Source organism: Lepidochelys kempii, chromosome 11 (assembly GCF_965140265.1).
Source record: "Lepidochelys kempii isolate rLepKem1 chromosome 11, rLepKem1.hap2, whole genome shotgun sequence".
Lineage (NCBI taxonomy): Eukaryota > Metazoa > Chordata > Testudines > Cheloniidae > Lepidochelys > Lepidochelys kempii.
The window spans coordinates 28,043,556-28,062,910 of NC_133266.1; the positions used below are offsets into that span (position 1 = coordinate 28,043,556).

Here is a 19,355-nt window from a genome sequence, read left to right on the forward strand (position 1 = left end):
AATGAATGGCACTCATGTACACACATCACAGGGCAGTATTTGTCCCATTATATTTACATCCAGTCCATCCACAGCTCATCCGTAGGGTGACCACCTGGACCAAATACAAATTCAAAAAACTGTCAAGCACATTGCTATGAAAATGTGGTAGAAGTCTCTTATGTTGTTCTCCTTTTCTTTCCGTAAGTAAGAGAGTCAAATTCCACTCTCATTTACACATGTAGGACCTACCAACACACACAAGGTTGCATGGGTGTGACATTTGGCTCTATGTTTTAGGTAGTATCTTCTTTGTGAAAATATTTAGTATTTCCCCTTCTAGCATCTTGTATTGGTTGACAAGCTATTTTCAAATTATATGATCACCATTATAAACCTGTAGAATGAATTCTAACACTATGCAAAGGTTGACATGGAACCAAATGCCATATAACTTTGCTATTATTAAAGCTGAAAAGAAGAATTCACCTTTGCCCTTTCAAGCTGAATAGCTGCTTGCTGTTCTCTCTCCTGGCGGATTGCTTCTCTGTCCTCTTCCAAAGATACATCAGAATCTGATGGTCTGCTTGTGTATGAATCTGCTGATCCCTAGAAAGAAGAGCACATCGTTAAGAGAAATTATATGCTGCTTAGAAGAATCCAAGCCAAATTCACAAAACATTGCTCAAGTGTTTCTTTCCTGAATTTTGTTATGTAGATTTTTTGTATTATTTCTGATAGAAAATTGTACAGGATATAGTTAGGAATTTAAGTGGTTTTATAGATTTTTATTTTTCTGAAAAACACAAAATTCCAAAGGAAATCTCTCTCTTTCTCAGAACATGTGCAGTATTTTAGTCTCTCTTATGGGTATGCATCATAAGGCAATCAGCACTGGGCACAGCACAACAACCTATTACAATATTTAAATCCTGTGTGATAGCCTTAGATTAAAGATCAGCTCTCCATCAAAGGTTACATCACATCAGATAGAATCAGATTATTATATGGCTCAGTTAAAAATCACTTCTCTGTGTAAATATATTAGTGATCTATAAATACTTTACTCAGTACCCAGCAGCACTCAGAATTATTCTATGCGTCATACCTAAACACAAACATTCGTGAATCAAGAAGCAAAAGTGGCCAAATGCCAGAACATACTATTAAAAGTTATTTGACAATGGAACACATAAATCCAAATGCATCCTATGCAATGACATAAGATAGGGATGATACATGAACCAGAAGGGGTATACATCAGTCTGCAAGGGGGAGAAACAGGATATGCTGTACAGTAAGATGTCTTGTTCAAGTCACTATTCAGGATGGGTGGCACAATCTACAACCAGTAGTGTTTTTACACTCCCCTTTATAATAAGCAACTCGACATTGAGGTCCTGATTCTGCAATTAGATCGGCACAAATGTACCTTCATGGATCCAATTGCGGGATAGGGGCCTGATTTTGTAAGAAAGACAAAAGAATGTACAAAGTGCAAATATTATTAATCTAAAAACCAAAATAGACCCCAGATGCCTAGCAAAATTAGAGCTCAATTCTACTTGCATGACTCTTCATTTGAATAAAGATGTGCCTCAGTTCTAAAAAGGATGTCAAAAAGACACGTTAAAATTATTTTTGGAGTGGCCAGATCCTGCAAAATGCTAAGCTCTAGGATTTGGTCCTACAGTCAAGTAAATCTCCCATGGTAAGGATACGCACATGACCATTCCATTTCCCGAACAGGAGGAATGTCTATTTTTATCCTTGTTTAGGTGAGTAATGCCTTTGCTACCAAACTTCCTTCCTCTTTCCGCACTTGATCCTGTGCCCAATGAAATTCCCAATCTCCCACTGACTCCAGTTATTCAGAATCAGGTACTATTTGGTTTGGCATTTGATTAATTTGCAGTTGGTTTAATGTACTAGCACCCAGCAATAGCAGCGGTTAATTTTATTTCAGTTACAGATTCTGCATGGTTATGACACACCATGTGTAGCTTTGCACAATTACAAATGTTTGAGGTTCTGTATTACAAACTTGAATGCAATGGCAATTAATACTTTAAATATCAGCACATAATATATAAAGTTTAGAGTACAAACCCATATGTAAATGGCATAATTTAGTCTCACGAACACATTTTTATATCTACATATTTTGCACATTTCTGAGTTCAGAAAAGCACAACGCTAGAACCCTAATCATACAAACAAAACCATCCTTGAATCCATGAGAAAACAGTTAAGTCAACAGGACTGCATAAGAGTCTATCCATGCAGAAGCTGGATCTAGTACCGTACACTAACGATCAAAAGCTCCACAGGAACTCTACACCACGCTGTTTGTGACCATCGCTGTAAAATATTATAGAATTTTATATGAGAGAAGCATTAATTAACTGGATCTTCTGTGTTTAGTGAAGTGTTGGCCAATAAGTACAGATCACATTTCTAAGTGATCACATTTTCGGTAGCAAACTGAAAAAAATCATCTTCTCATCCAGAAAAGCCATTAAAAATCTATTTTTGTCAAATGGATGACTATTTTGTCTCATCACAATTTTTTTTACAAGAGTTTTAAATTAACTCATGACTCAATCAATTCAGATACAAGTACATTAAAAAAGCCTTTTAAAAACTGATCTTCACTGCTATGATAAATAATATCCTATTTATTTTATGGTGATGTCATTTCAGTATATTTTCGTGTCTGAAGCTATTTAACAGCATAACTGTATTTGGCAGTGATCTTAGACAAGTAAAATAAGTAGAGGCCAAGGTTAAATCAACAGTAATTCTCAGAACTCTCATCATAAATTCCACGCAAGTACAGCAGCATTCAGTCAGGTATGCTCTGATGCGAGTATCAGACATACCCAAAGGGATATTCAAAGGTGTGAGATTTAAAGAAACACGATGACGAAGTTTTGGAACAAACTGATTGTAACAACTTAGTCAGGCTGTAGACCCAATATTTTAAGGACATATATTAGACAGTCAGCTAGCTACTTAAGTTAAAAACAAAGCAACTATGGCATAAAACATATCTGCATCTCTGTCTGGAAATCACAGCATTTGTCCAGTGATCCTGTCTACTGAAGTAACACATGGGCTGATATTCAAAGGCAGACTCTGAGCTGGGTGCCTGTGTTTTTGCACCCACAATAACTGAAGCTGCAAGTCTAAGGGAGCAAATAATTGTGGGAAAATAAGTGCCTAGACATATAAGTACCTGATTGCACCTGAAAATCATTTGGGGCATATTTTATGACAAAGTTATTTGAGTATGTGATTGTCAGCAAAAAGTCAGAAGTTGAGTTTGTAGTACTGCCAACCCCAAGGATTCCAAAATCCTGAGACTGGAATAAAAATCATGGGATTTTAAAAAATATATATTTGGGGGGTTTGATTTGCCTTCTATATTGAGCTTTTAGGCTTCCCATTTTGTAGCCTCTCTCTGCATCCGCAAGGATTAGAAACTTACTTTTGTTTAGATAAAAGCAGAGATTCTCATGTAATCATATGACTCCAGCGGCTGGGACTGGAGGAAAAACATCAAATGTGGCAAGACTCGCAAGTAATGTTGTGAGAGTTGGCAACACTGCATTATAGGCCTATTTGAAAACTAGAGCCAAAAAAAGTACTTTGTGGTACTGATTCTCTGTAGCATCTTACTATTTCCCCTCCAGCTTCAGACTTTTCAAAGACTGTACTACATTGTTTGGAGTATGGAGTGTTTCATGTAGACATGGTTAAGTTGCCATTCCCTCTGCTATCACATACAGTCTTCTCTGTAGCCATTGTAATTAACATGCTCCAGGATATTGTACTGGCATAGGCCTGAATCATCAGGTACATCTTATGTTTGCGTGGTGCACCTGGGGAGAAGCCATAGGTGGGTTCTCTCCACTTCCCTGCCACCCTATTGGGGGTCAACAGTTTGTCTCTCAGTGCAATTTAGAGCGGCCTTTACACAGGCAGAGATCTCTGGAGTACAGCAAGATCTGGTTGTGCCTCCTTCCATCCCCCTCTCAACTCTAACTCACCTTTTGGAATGGGGTGGGAGAGGATGGGAGAGCTGACTGTATCCCAGCCAAGGTTTTCTCCAACACCAGACATCCCTAGCTTCCAAGTGTCAGAAAGGGGACTTAGTGGGGCTGAGGATCTGGCCCATAATACACAAATCAAACCTTACATTGTATTACCAGCCATAGCAAGAGGCATTGGCAGTTTTATATAGCTGGACAATAAAGCCATTCACTTACTTAAAGGTATATTCTCAGCCTCCCTTTGTTACTCGTTTTCAGATCCTTAAGTCATACTGACAACCGAACCAGATCAAAATCAATTCTTCATTCTTATTAGCATATATCTAAGAGTGGGCTTCTCCAGCCGCCTGAAGTTCCTGACAGGGATATTTTGGACACAGGCCTTCTCCAAATGGATGAAACTACTGGTTTCTGATAATAAAAGTAAATAACTGCGATTTTGTTGGTGGTGGTGTTGATAAGATACAAGGAGAAGAAAATGGCTCCACTCCTGCTCCATCAAGAATGGAAATATATTCATTGTATATTCCATTTATTTGTGCTTCCTGTAGTAGCAAGATGGAAGCACCTCTCAAAGAGAAGGAACCCCCACAGAAAATATTCCCCTCCTAAACCTTACATATGTTGAAGTTTTCAGTAATGTCTGTAACTCACTGTCTAGATGGGAACAGTTTTAAGAATTGCTAGAGCAGCTTAGACCAGTGGTCATAGAATCATAGAATATCAGGGTTGGAAGAGACCTCAGGAGGTCATCTAGTCCAACCCCCTGCTCAAAAGCAGGACCCATACCCATTTAAATCATCCCAGCCAGGGCTTTATCCATTTTTGGTCCACTTGCTCCAATAGCTTGTCTTTGACTTCAGCCAATATCATACATGACAGAGGAATTTGTAATAGCCATATCACCTCAACCCTCCACCTCCATGGACACTGATGCAATACCGTGCCTTTGGAGGGGAATTTTCTCCCTACCCTGCGGCAGCTGCTGGTTGGTTTATGAAGTATGAGGGAAGGTATCACATGTAAGTTTTTACTCTTTCTTTTGTAGCTGTGAATATTCTTATTTCCTATTTAATTTAATACATTTTGAAAGAGATGTGAACTCCTACTTGTTAGTATCATCTGGTAAAGGTAATAAGCCACAGAGGGATGCACCCTGACCCTATCTAATCCATTTATAATATGCCCATCACCATGGTATCAAGGCATGGCACAGGCAGGAGCAGATTACATGCATCTCAGAGTCAAATTTGGCCCAATATGAACTAATGAGTAGAAACGACTGGAGGATGACAATTCAGTTTTGCAGCAACTCTCAAGGTTTCAAAGCTTGTTTTCATTCTGCACTGGAAAAAAACCCATTAGTAACATTTTCACAAAGAAAATGTGTCAAATTTCAGGGGAGAGGGGTTTGTGTGTGTTCTATAAGCTTGTGGTTAGAGCACTGGCCAGGCATGTGGGAAACCCACGTTCAAATCCCTGCTCTACCTGATACACAGCAGATTTCATCCCGTATCATTCTGAATCAAGCAGAACAGGGACTTCCACCAGGCTCTCCCACATCCCAGGCCAGTGCTCTACCCACCACGCTCTTGAGCGGGACAGCCTGTCTCACTCCTACCAACAAAACACAATGAACATTTCATTTAGACAAAAATGTTCTGACCAGATATACTAATAATTTTTTCAGCTATGATTTCATTGGGTCAGAGAAGTCATTATTTTTCTAAGGCCAAAGCCTTCTTTGTCTCTGGCCAGCAAGCACAGTCAGAAAGAGAAGAATTGGAAGAATCAGCAAAAAGGGAAGGTGTGTATCCTGCCAGTGAAGGGCAGGCCTCTGCCAGGAGATGAGCCTGTCCCTTCTAAAACTTTGAGCTGGCAAAAACTGAACCAATCTGCTGAAGACTACCACTAGCTCCTGATGTATATGCCCTGTATTGGCTTGGGAGCGAGACACACTGCTCTTCTTACAGCCTCCTTTTGGACGTAGTGCATCTCAGGGCTTTCCCCAGACATACTACCTTAAGGTATTAAAGCACCAAAGAGGTATTCTGCTTATCTGCATTGTGGCTCCCAGCTACTCCTGTCATTCTGTGCATCTGAAGGCAAGATTTGACCCTCAATTTTAAATCTTAGCACTAAGGGAAATATAACAATGTTTTTCTCATAATCAATCAAAAGGCATCAGTAGACTATCCTCAGTTCCAGTGTCTTGATTGTTTAAAGCTCTTGGAGAAGAGAACAATGGAATTTTGAACATGTGGCCAACTATGTTACAGACAAAGGTAACAGCCACTTAGTTAATGTCTGTAAAACACTTGGAAGATGTAAAGCACTATATCACTGCTAAACATTACTACTATTACAGTACATGCAACAAATGCTCAATGGCAGCAGAAAGGGGAAAAAATATCACAGTCTTCAGATATTAAATCAAAAGATATAATAAACATTTACAATTTATGGTGGTAGGAACTGGCTTCCTTCCAAGATGTTGGAGCCCGACACAGCATAATTTAATGCAACAAGAATGCACTAGACCCTGGTAAGCCCAAGGCCGAAGACAGGGCCAACACCACTCATCAGGAATGGCCGACATTGATCATCATCCATGCCCTTTTCAACCATGTGATTTTCCTTTTAAATCTTTTGTTCATTGGAAAGTGGGTAAGAACAGAGTACAGCACACGTCACAGAGATGACACAAATCAAAAGAGCACACGGAAGCTGAGCTGAGAATCTGTGGATGGTATTGTAGCGAATGTAGAAATACAGGGGTTTACCTAGACAATCGCATCCTATGGGTCTGATTTTTCATGGCTCCATATGGATTGCCTGGTAACTTCATGAAACAGTTATACATGCTGGGGGCAGTTTCCAGTGCTTGCAGTAGTATGCCATGCTAGGGCTGATTTGCACTGCTCTGGCAGCACAAAGCAGTCTTAAAGCCAGCTTAACCATACCAACCAGTACCACGAGGCTGCTCTCAGTTGTTCCTCAATACTGGTTGGTGGTTGGACAATGGCAGATCAGGGAGTGTTACAGTCACATTTATGACCCCACTCCACACAGATGTGCCAAACAATAATGTGCCAAATAATAATAATTCCTCAATCCCAGGAATACAAGTTAGGTGATGATGAATCAGAAGAAAGAAGTTTCAAATGAGAAAATGCTTCACTACTATAGGGATGGGAGGGAAAGGTAGAGGCACCAACCAAAGGCGAGTAACAAAAATATGTATTCTTCAGCGTACTGTGTGCTCATGCCCAAAGTGCTAACACTATATAGGGCAGAAACATGACCAAATAGTTAGTGATAGTCAAAAAAATTAAAAAGTAGGCCTGACTCCCAGTCTTCTGCTGCGACTCAGATCATGAAACCTCACTCATACTGGGGAGCATTTACTCATGCAAGTGATCCAATTCATTTCAGTACCACCCTTGGTGTTCCTAATAAGCTCACCCATGTCTTGCATCTCCATTCCCTTTGTATACCACACCCTTTATCTTGTCTCTATTTATACTGGGATCTTCTGGGGACAGGGATTGTCCTGCACTTTATATTTGTACAGTACTCAGCATAATGGGGCTCTGAGTTGGATTATAGCTGCTGACATTACTATAATAAAAATGGTAAATAAATCAAATAATTATAATAATCTTCAAGGCTCAGTCACCAGCTCAAACAGCTTTTAACACTGCAAAACAAAAAAAATATATAGTTAGTTTGTGGGATTTATTTGTTTTGGTTTTTTGCCCTCATGGGTGGGAGAGAGTAACTGCCTACATGACCACAGAGTGAAAAGCAAATTACGTCAACACAAAGTGCTAGTCCAAAAAAGAAAGAAGTTCAAAACTCTTGAATCCATTCTCTCTCTCTCTCTCTCTCTCTGTACCCTGACACTGCATCAAAGGACCTTTTAATTTTTTTTTAATTTATATTATATAGCCTCTGTCAGCCAGCAGATATTTTTGGATGAATCAGCTAGCTGGTTGTACAGCACACATCCATAATTTTACATGGCAGGGAGGCCTCAAAATTATTCCTTCTATAGTGAGCTTTGTGCACAGATAAGAACTGAATATTTGCCTTTCAAAATACAAAGCAAATACATAAATTAAAGGTCCCTTATTGGGGTTAAGGAGCTTTGAGAGTCAATGCCAACAAATTACCTAGAATGTATATAATTTATTAACCTGGTACACACTATGCAAGGAGCAGTTACCATAGGAACTGCCATATCACTTTGTTGTCTACCTCCCCTTGAGACCACATAGGGTTGCCAGTCCTCCAGGATTGTCCTGGAGCCTCCAGAAATTAAAGATTAATCTTTAATTAAAGTTTATGTCATGTGATGAAATCTCCAGGAATATGTCCAACTAAAATTGGCAACCCTATGAGACACCCAACATCTTTGTGAAGATAAACCACACACAATAGCTGTTGTGAACATTCCAGTTTTAACAATCTGAAAAGGTTTCAACAGAGCTATAATCTCTCCTGGATTGTACGGCTCATTTAATATCTTTTTGATAGCAGTTTTATTTCCTGCTTTTGTGGATGAGCTCATTTTTCTTTTCATTAATTACCTTCCCCCTCTTTTGTTCTCCTCTACCACCGTATTGGATTAATTGTTATAGTTCATCTTTACAAGACAGATAAAAAACACTGGGATTTGAAGTGATACCAAGGATGGTGAATTAAATAATGTTTCTGCAGTTAGGGGTATATAATGAGTGCCCCTCTGCTGAACATACATGCACACCTCTGGCTAGCTTGCACTCCCTCCACTGGCCCCCATGATTTTGGGGTTCGTATGGGAAGAAGAGAATGCAGCCTTCCGACCTCTTATAGGAAACAGGAGAAGAATATCGTCCGTAAAAGGAACAGAATAAAGATCACAATGGTGCCAAGAATAAACTGTTTCAAATTCAGAGTGCCACAAATATCACACACATCTGAACACCTGTCCCTCATAAATGATATTATCTCCCATGTAATGAGCGTGGTTTAGCTACCATTCCATTGAACTGCTCCAAAAAATATGCAATCCCTCAGAAAGGCAAGCTGTGTGTAGAGCCAGGAAGCATTCTGCTCCACACATTTCCGAAGCCCTGCCTGCAGAAGGCCTCATAAAGTGATTTTCAAGTTCGCTAAGGAAGGGAAAGAGCTTTTTGTCTGACTGGGGAGCGTCAAGTGATTTTTGGTTTCATTTTTGATTCAGCCTTTTATATACAGCAAGAGAGTGCAACAGACAATAGAGCTGCATCTTCTCATTGTGGGAGTCCTATTCTTGTGGACACTACAGAATTGTTAAGAAGGACATTTTGAGTGAATCTCTCTATCCAGAAATAAACAGACATTGAGCAAACAGCCCCACAGAAAATGGCCTCACCACTCACAACCTTTAATAAAGCATACATGCCATTTAAGGGGGAAGCCAACTTTTTTTTCTTCCCTCCCCCAGTCTCCAACGTGAAAGTAGCTGTTGTTAGGAGTGACTTAGCAATAAGGTCCCTGGTAAAAGACAGCTCAACTCTGAAACCCCAAAGGGCTAAAATGCCAATACTTCCTTAAAGGAAGTTTCAGGTAGCAGGCAGTATATCTCCAGACAATTAATTATTCTGTGTGATCAGCTGGAGTCTTAATATGGTCAGAGGCCAGAGCCAAGAAAAATTTGGGACACTTAAATCATCAGTCCCTCCTGCACTGACTCTCTCCCTGCTCTTCCCCTGAGTTCCTCCCCCAAAGTGAATCCTTAATCTACCCCTCCTAAATATTCCACCTCCAAGCAAACATCTAGCATCTCATGGCTGAGTTTCAGCCCCCATGAATCATGGCAGACCCAGTTCCCAGGGTCCTGCCTTGATGCTGAATATAGTGGCTTCAAACAATTCAATGCAGCCTGAGTGATGCCACATAGACCACCAGATAATTACTATTTATTACTTGTATTTCGGAAGCAGCCAGAACATGCAATGCATTGTATAGCATGTAGGAAGACAAAGTCCTTGTCCCAGAGAGCTTTCAAATGAACAGTGTCAATGACAATATCCAGGGAGTGGCTAGGTAGAGACTGAGTCTACCCCCCTGGAGGTTTTTTGCCCTCGCCACCTTCCACCTACATCTCTGACACCAACGAGAGACCTCTTTTCTCCTCCGAGAGTTCCACCTTGGAGAGGGTGGTGGAGTAGCATTCCTGCCCCCACATGGCTCTGAGAAGGGAAATGGGGGGAAGTGCACCTGGTCTAAGTGACTGTCTGAGATCCAGAAATGGTTAGAGGCTCAGCCCAGCCTGCTCCTCCAACCACCCATTCACACTACCGCATATCTGGCAGCAGCCAGAATCTCTCTTTCCCCTCCTAGGGCTCAGGCTCTGCCTTTGGGATGTGGGAAGGAATCCACATCCATTGTAAAACACACTGAGTTAATGGCGTTAAATGGTAGCTGAGGTGGTCCCTGTATTATTAGGGTGAAATATGACTGCTATAGCACCACCTCAGAAGTACATGTGGCTTGTGTCCTCAGACCCTTTCCAAACAGCCATATGACCAGTTTGTGTGTTAAAAGTGGGGGTTGGGGTGTAAACCACTGTGTTTAGGAAGAACTTAGAAAAGTGCAGAAGGGAGCTATGGGTTCCAGACACTTCAGGACAAGGTCAGCAGGTTTATATATAGATGTACGGGGAGACATGTGACTTTGCACTCGACACTGGGTCCTGCTAAACCCCAAAGCTCCACAGGCATGATGCAGAGAGACTTCCTGTTCTTGAGTAGCCCTTGAACTCTATAACTAAGCCCACAAAACTCACAGGCATCCAGCTTTTTGCTATGCAGAGTCCTTCTTTGGAGTGCTCTCCCTCCCTCAGCATCCTCCTCAATGCCCTCCGCAGTGCTTTAAGGTTCCACACACATTTCCCTGTTCTTCCCCGTCACTCTCAAATACACTATACCATGAAGAGCTTTCTTCTAGACAAGGACTGGATGTGGCTTCCGAAAGCTCTAAGTGCTTGTACTGTGCCAAGTTAAATGAGGAGTCGATCTCCGATTGGGGTTCTTATGCACTATTGTAATACACAAATCATTTCTCATCTTCAGTGACCTACAGACATTTCACAGGCATGCATCCGACAGAAACCCTGATAGTGACACTCCCAATGGGAGAGGACTCCCTAGTCCAGGACCTTTTATGACAGGGAATCCTGAGTGTGGATAGGTTGCAGGCATCCTCCCTTTACACTCTCTCTCTCCTTAGGGTTAGAAGGGTTGTTTCATTTCTTTGGGACTGTCTGGCTGAAATTCCCAAAACAAAAGCCTCAGACTCAAGACTTTTGTTTTAATTGGTTTTAATAATTCAGACTGAATTAAAACCAAAATTAATTAATTAAGAACTGAGAGGAGGATAAAAAATAATATTAAAATAAAAAACAGTATGCATAACGCATCTAGTCCAACCACAAGGATTTCTTAAGATTAACTACAGACACCTCATGTTTATATAAGTAAGGAATTTTTCTCTCTGACCCTCATGAAAAGATTCTCAGTCTCTTTTGGCCAGGCAGCATCTCAAAGACACTTCTTATGAAGCCCATCAATGCTATACCTTAAGCTGGTCTAGAGAGTAAATGAAAGGCTTAGGAAAGCCTAGCTGAAACTCACTGGGTTTGATTTACAGGGTTAAACACAAACCCTTCCCCCACCCCCACCCCCAGTTTCAGTTCATGTGGGTTCATTCTCACGCCGTTTCTTGAATCAAACAGACCTGGAAGCTCAGAGCAAAACCCAGCCAAAACAAGAGAGTTTTGCCTGGTTTCCATCTAAAGCCATAAATGGGCCTAGATTCACTTGCAACTTGGGCTGAGTTTACTCCAAGAGATTTATGGCTCAAATTTTGGGCTGGTACTGAAATGCTTAATCATTGACTTGGTCTCATCAGAAAGTTATGGCATTGCTCCCGAATTAATTATACAGAAGAAGGGAGGAACCCAGAGTGAAGGTTTTAATAAAATTCTCCCTCTCTTAATCCAGTCTGAAATAGAAGGAACAGGAGGAGATAACTGACACCAAATGTACTGTGTGTATCATAGAAGACCCTATAGTGAAAACATCATGTGGTAGAGGGACAGACAAGAGAATCCAACTACTGTAGTCAATAATCGAATGAGATTCATTTGAGAAACAAGTTCAAACCCCTCTCCCCCACTTTTTTGTTCAGTCCTTTAATATAAGGAAAGGAGGAAAAGAAAAGTAAATATACCAGGCGAAATTTGCCAAAATGTACCATTTCTGGTCCAGGACTCTATGAACTGGGGTGGCTGTATGAGTTGGATTCTTCCTGTTCAGACCATGTAAGAGTCACAATAAAATGGACACAACGTTTCCTCCAGTCCTTTGTTTATTGCTGGTTATGTCACTAATACCAAATCAAAGTACTAAAATAATATACAGTATGGTACAATCCTGCATGAGTTGGAAAGGAATTTTGCATGGTGATAACTGATATCATTTACTTATTATTATTGTAGCACCTAGGGACCCTAATCATGGACCAGGACCCCAATGTGCTAGGTGCTGTACAAACACAGACCAAAAAGATGGTCCCTGCCCCTAAGAGTTGACAATCTAACCTAATACCTCTAAGTCTTTTCTATCTCGAATTTCCATTGGAACTACAAAGAGAAACTAACAGAGTTGCTTTGTTTTAGTTATCAGAGCCCGGACATGAAATACTAAACTTCCACACAGAAAGAAATTGAAATTTCATTTCTAGGCCAGTATACAGATTACGGAAAGAAGGCTGGATATTATGAGCCACTTAGGGTTGAATTCAATGCAAGTTATCAGGTGGCTTTCATTTTTTGGGACTTCCGCTGTGCAAAAATCAGAAAACATTTCTTCCTATTGAATACAGCCATTCATGATTAATCGGGCATACAAACACTTTTAGTTTCATGTGCAGCTGGTAATTCCTCCAGCTGTCAGTAGCTTTACCAAAGGCTTGAATAATAAATATTGATATCATGGAATGGTTTCTGCAGAGTGCAGGGATTTTATACAGTTACTGATTCACAGGCATATGGTAGCTTTCTGTAACCATATAGGACCTACTTTTAAGCACCTTAAAGAGGCCAAATATTCCAACTTCAAAAAGTATTTGGTCTGAATAAGCATATTAGGAACGGGTCCATACTAAACTAATCCCTACTCTCAAAACTCACCATCCCACAACAACTTCATTTTGCTGAGGGAAGAGCTCATTCTAAATGAGTAATATTGTTAGCCCAATTAGTTTCATGATCATAAGTTGACAGCGCTTCCTGTTAGTTCTGTAATAACAGTATCCTGCTCTAACACCTTTGGCCTCCTAACTCTGAGTTTACTTAGCTCAGTATGGGGTCACAACCTTGTAAATATGAAACACCTTTCAATTACCATCTGCTTACACTAACAAAGGGACATCAAGTATTATCCTTCTTAACTATAAGAAGCAGTTTCTGACATTACCTAGAGCTGGACAGTGTAACCTGCCTGTAGCTTGTCATTCTGCTGCTAAACTACACATGCTGATATCCTTTTTTATCACTCAACAGTTTCACTATCACATGACTGAAATGACATAAACTGCATTACTGCCATCTAAGATAAAGATGTTCACTTCTGAGGCAAACACCACCACCAGAGTACTTATTCTTTCATCTCCTCTATTTGAATGATTGGAGTCTTAGCCTGCAGAAGGAGGAATATACAAGAACCACAGAAATATTAACCCTTTAAACACTAACAGCTAGGACAGCGTATATCATATGCTCTTGACAGTAATTTCCTATTTCCCTTACTCACTAACACATTTTCCCTCCTCTGTTCTAATGCTTATTACAATGCTATATCATTATTATATCACTGGACAATAATACTTTCGGGCAGATTGTGCCTTGAAGGCATTAACTTACACTGGCAGCTATGCAGAGCTGCATCACCCCAGGTAGAGCTCTGGGGGATGAAGGGAAATACATCATGCACCATCCCACAGGCATACTCCACTCCGTGCCTGGCCTACTGCTGGCCAGCCACAGGGAGGGAGTTTCTTACCTATTCCTTTCAGATAACATATGCCTCATTGAAGTTTGGATGGAACAGGGAGGGGAAAGGGAGGGAGGAAGAGTTTATGGGCCCCTCCCATCCACTACCATCTGTGTGCACCTATGGAAGATCCATGTACAGCCTAGCTCCCAGTCCTGTGCTGTTAGGGTGACCAGACAGCAAGTGTGAAAAACTGGGACAGAGGGTGCAGGGTAATAGGCACCTATGATTTAGATAATGGCATAGAGAGTGCACTTATAAAGCTTATGGACGATACCAAGCTGGGAGGGGTTGCAAATGCTTTGGAGGATAGGATTAAAATTCAAAATGATCTGGACAAACTGGAGAAATGGTCTGAAGTAAATAGGATGACATTCAATAAGGACAAATGCAAAGTACTCCATTTAGGAAGGAACAATCAGTTGCACACATACAAAATGGATAATGACTGCCAAGGAAGGAGTACCGTGGAAAGGGATCTGGGGGTCATAGTGGATCACAAGCTAAATATGAGTCAACAGTGCAACACTGCTGCAAAAAAAAAAAAAAAAGCCAACAGCATTCTGGGATGTATTAGCAGTAGTGTTGTAAGCAAGACAGGAGAAGTAATTCTTCCACTCTACTACGCACTGATGAGGCCTCAACTGGAGTGCTGTGTCCAGTTCTGGACATCACATTTCAGGAAAGATGTAGACAAACTGGAGAAAGTCCAGCGAAAAGCAACCAAAATGATTAAAGGTCTAGAAAACATGATCTGTGAGGGAAGACTGAAAAAACTGGTTTCAGAGTAACAGCCGTGTTAGTCTGTATTCACAAGAAGACAAGGAGTACTTGTGGCACCTTAGAGACTAACCAATTTATTTGAGCATAAGCTTTTGTGAGCTACAGCCCACTTCATCGGATGCATACTGTGGAAAGTGTAGAAGATCTTTTTATATACACACAAAGCATGATCTTCTACACTTTCCACAGTATGCATCCGATGAAGTGAGCTGTAGCTCACGAAAGGTTATGCTCAAATAAATTGGTTAGTCTCTAAGGTGCCACAAGTACTCCTTGTCTTTTTGAAAAAACTGGGTTTGTCTAGTCTAGAGAACAGAAAACTGAGAGGGGACATGAAAACAGTTTTCAAGTACATAAAAGGTTGTTACAAGGAAGAGGGAGAAAAATTGTTCTTCTTAACCTCTGAGGATAGGACAAGAAGCAATGGGCTTAAATTGCAGCAGGGGAGGTTTAGGTTGGACATTAGGAAAAACTGGGTAGGTAAGCACTGGAATAAATTGCCTAGGGAGGTTGCGGAATCTCCATCATTGGAGATTTTTAAGAGCAGGTTAGACAAACACCTGTCAGGAATGGTCTAGAATACTTAGTACTGCCATGAGTGCAGGGGACTGGACTAGATGACCTCTTGAGGTCCCTTCCAGTCCTATGATAAGACCAAGCCCCAAATATTGGGACTGTCCCTATAAAATCAGGACATCTGGGCACCCTGTGTGCTGTACATACAAACCCATTCTTTCTCAATAGAAGAAAACTCACTGTTATTTTTCTGAATATATTCCTTATACTTACAGGGAGCCTCACATTCTAGTTATAGCATATCTCATAGTGTAACTCAATCTGAAAAGGGTGAATCTACTTGTATAGAAATACTAAACACTCATCTTTCCAGTACAATGAAACTATAAGAAAAGATCTTCCTGGTAGGGCACTGTACGTGCTCCGCACTTCTAAAGTCAGGCCCAAACCTCCATTAAACCCCAGATCTCAGTTATGTCTCTTAGCCATGCCACTAGCTGTGCGCCAGTGAAACAGGCAGCACATACCTTAACCACCCTGTTGACATTATGACTTGATGTGTAATAATGAAATAACTTCTGCAGTTGATTAAATGATTGACCCATCTTCAGTACTTTATCACAGCAGCCATTTATGGCTGTGTATACTGCAAAGCCATAATTTATTACCACTTAACTATACTCATGCCAACAGAAGGCATGAATAAAGTTCCCCTAACTCCTATAAATAAATAAATAAAAGTCCCCCTATATTTCCTATCCTTATCTGTAAAATGCAAACACATAACAGACTGGAAAGTTTTCTGAGTACATTCAGATATATGCAATTTATTGCCAGGAATTCATCCATTAGGTACATTGGTACCTTCTGAATTAAAGAAGCTTAGCAAAAACTGGATAATTGGGAAAGTGGAACATTTGTGAAACAAGAAAGTGTTGAGCTGAGTTTTAGAAATGCAGATAAAATAAATTCTCAAATATCTTTAACAATGTCGCCTCTCATTTGTTCTTAAAAAATAAAAAAGCCTGGTACTTTGAGTGAGCAGCAGATCTGCGGGAGCACAGCAAGTGGAGGAGGAAAAAAGGGCAGCAAACACTGTCCAAAAAAAGCCAAGAGCTGCTTGCAAAAGAAAAATGCAGAAACTAAAAGAATAAAGGAAGCTAGGTGAAATCTAACTTCGCTAGGCAAGAAAGGGTGTTAACGAGTGAGATGTGAAAGAAATCTCTTGAGACTCAGAGGGCAAGGAAGAAGAAAATAAAGACCTCATTTGTTACAACTGCCAGTGTCTTGAAGCCTCAAAAGAACACTGAGAAGAAAGGATATGTGGTGATCTCTTGTTCTTTATAAAGCTGTGAGACAGGCACCATGCACGGACAGCTGGAACCATCTTAACAAGGTTTAACTTTCCTTTTTTCATTCCCTACATTAAGTTAAGGGAAAGATCATGTTCTGAGGGAGAGAGAACGAGAACTTTCAGAAAGGGAAAATGAAACCCTGCTTTTCACTGAGTTTCAGATGAGCACACACTGTATTGAACACTTCACGGAAGAACCCACACACTAGCATTACAATAATATTTTGCACTTAGGTAGCAGCTTTTATCCAAGGATCTTGATCAAAGCATTTTGACAAAATGAATTCAGTCACTGGACACCTATGTGATATAGGTGAGTATGCCCATTTCAGATATGGATAAACTAAGAGACAGGAGGCCACCCAGCAAGACAAAACAAGGAAGAAAGCACAGCTGTCTTGACTCCCAGACCTATTTTATCCACCAAACAATACATCTTTTCTATACAAAGACTATAGAAGGTTGCTACTCCTGAGAATTTCTGCAATCAACTAATGTATCTCATACCACATCATAATTATACATCGTTTTACATTGCTGCATCACACAATGGTCTCTCACACATCTGTGTCTGCAGGGAGAACACAGTGATCAGCGTTCTCTTCACTCATCACAGGACAACTCCCTGCTCCAGAGAAGGAAGCTCTGCACACAGCACTGTCAGCAGGGTAGGAGCTGTCTGTCCCATGTGAAGAGAAAGCTGCATGGAAATCCCCTCCCTGTTAATGTGACAGTCTCCAGACAACCCTAAGAAGGACAAGAGGGATGTTGCCCTTGAGAGGGGCAGGGAGAGAAAGAAGAGGGAAGGAGAGGAGAAATTTATTGGGCTGCTGCCTGAAGGGGGACATCTATTCTGGCTCACACATCAAGAGAATTATTAAGTAAGTTCCAGCCGCTGTTATTTACATATATAGGGTTGCACAAGGGTAAGAGTTCAAATTTTGGCTTGCAGAATCTTTATGACTAGTGATGATGTGTTAGCAAGAAAGAGCCCAGATTGATTCTCAGATCCCTGGTTTAGTTTCCAAGGCATGCCCTTTTCAGACAGAGCTGCACTTTAACGAGTAGATAATTTCTACAGAGGACAAATACATAATCAACAGATATATTTGGAAACAAGTTTGCTTTTTTTTTCCTCATTAGCAGGAAAACTGCTTGCCAGCCAGTCACTCATCTTCCTTTCAAACACCTGCAATGAAGAATTGGGCCTAATCCTGCAAGGTAGTGAATGCCCTCAATTCCCACTAGCTTTCAATAGGAATTGAGGACATTCAGCATCTCACATGAAATCATCATCCCCCAACAGGCTCAGTCCCTTAGCAACTATCCATAATCTTGGCATTATTACTGAAAAATATGTACAGATATTTATAACGCTGTTCTCACAGCCATACCCCATTTGAAGGAATGAGATGCTCCTTTCTTGTCTGAAAGGCCTGTTCATTGTGGGTGAAATTCATCCCTGTGCAGACAGCTAACACCAGACCTTAGCATCCCACAAATCCCATCTAACAATAGGGTTTGAATAGCGTATAGATCCTCTGCACAGGGGTGATTTCATCCTCTGTAAGACACCAATAATGGCTCGAGAGCATACACTGCTGTACAATCAGGTTAGCTCACTAGGCTGTTGAATAAAGTACAGGGTAGAGTATTTTTTAGAAGAGAAGAGGAGCAAAGAGATTTAGCTTGTGAAGATTCAGTAGGACCTTTTAAACAAACCCCAAACTTCTAGGGTTGGACGCATTTAGCATTCGTTATGTATTAGTTCCCAGGGCAGCTAGCTAAGTTTAATCAATGGACAGGACTAGGCAAACAGAAACCAGTGAGGCACCTGTATAGATAGGGTGAGATTATTACCATGCTACAGTGGCCAGAAAGGCCCATTGGTGTATGGGGAAGAAGTCCCTCTGCATTAGCACTGTGTAGAGGACCCCTCACAAGCACTAGAGCAGCAGATGTTTCAGGGGTGGGGCTGGAGCCCACCTGCAGGGGGTGGAAGTGGCATTCTAGGCCACCATAGACATCCCAAGAAGGACTAATGCAACTTTCAGCCCAGTGGGGTGCCCAGATTACACTGGTGGCCATTTCAGCCCCCAGAACAGCCTGGAATAGTTCTATTCCATAAAACACGTATAAAAAATTGGGACAGCAGGTGGGGGGCAATAGGAGCCTATGTAAAACAAAGCTCCAAATATTGGGACTGTCCCTATAAAATTGGGGCAGCTGGTCACCCTAACCTGGAATCAGGAAAGCGCAAAGATGGGTTAAAGACATCTTGGCCCTCAGTCTTTTTTGGCTGCGAGTTCTGTGCTGCCTCTTGGAGGGGCACCACAGAATGTCACCCATGATTTCCAACCCTACAATCCTTATTCACATAGAATCATAGAATATCAGGGTTGGAAGGGACCTCAGGAGGTCATCTAGTCCAACCCCCTGCTTGAAGCAGGACCAATCCCCAACTTTTGCCCCAGATCCCTAAATGGCTCCCTCAAGGGCTGAACTCACAACCCTGGCTTTAGCAGGCCAATGCTCAAACCACAAGCCAAGGGACTACTCCCATGAGGAACGGCTGGAGGATCAGTT

At 41.1% G+C, this 19,355-nt stretch overlaps 1 protein-coding gene across 6 annotated transcripts in view; it reads right to left on the reverse strand.

The window, feature by feature from the left end:
• CACNB4 (calcium voltage-gated channel auxiliary subunit beta 4) overlaps nt 1-19,355 on the reverse strand; it is a 189,307-nt gene that overhangs the window by 55,594 nt on the left and 114,358 nt on the right. For all 6 annotated transcript variants that reach the window (XR_012154249.1, XM_073305465.1, XM_073305466.1 and 3 more), the window contains one exon: nt 469-588. Coding sequence is in view for 5 of the 6 variants with exons in the window: in XM_073305465.1 (XP_073161566.1) it covers nt 469-588 (120 nt within the window). In the remaining variant the exon portion in view is untranslated. The remainder of the gene's footprint in view (nt 1-468; nt 589-19,355) is intronic.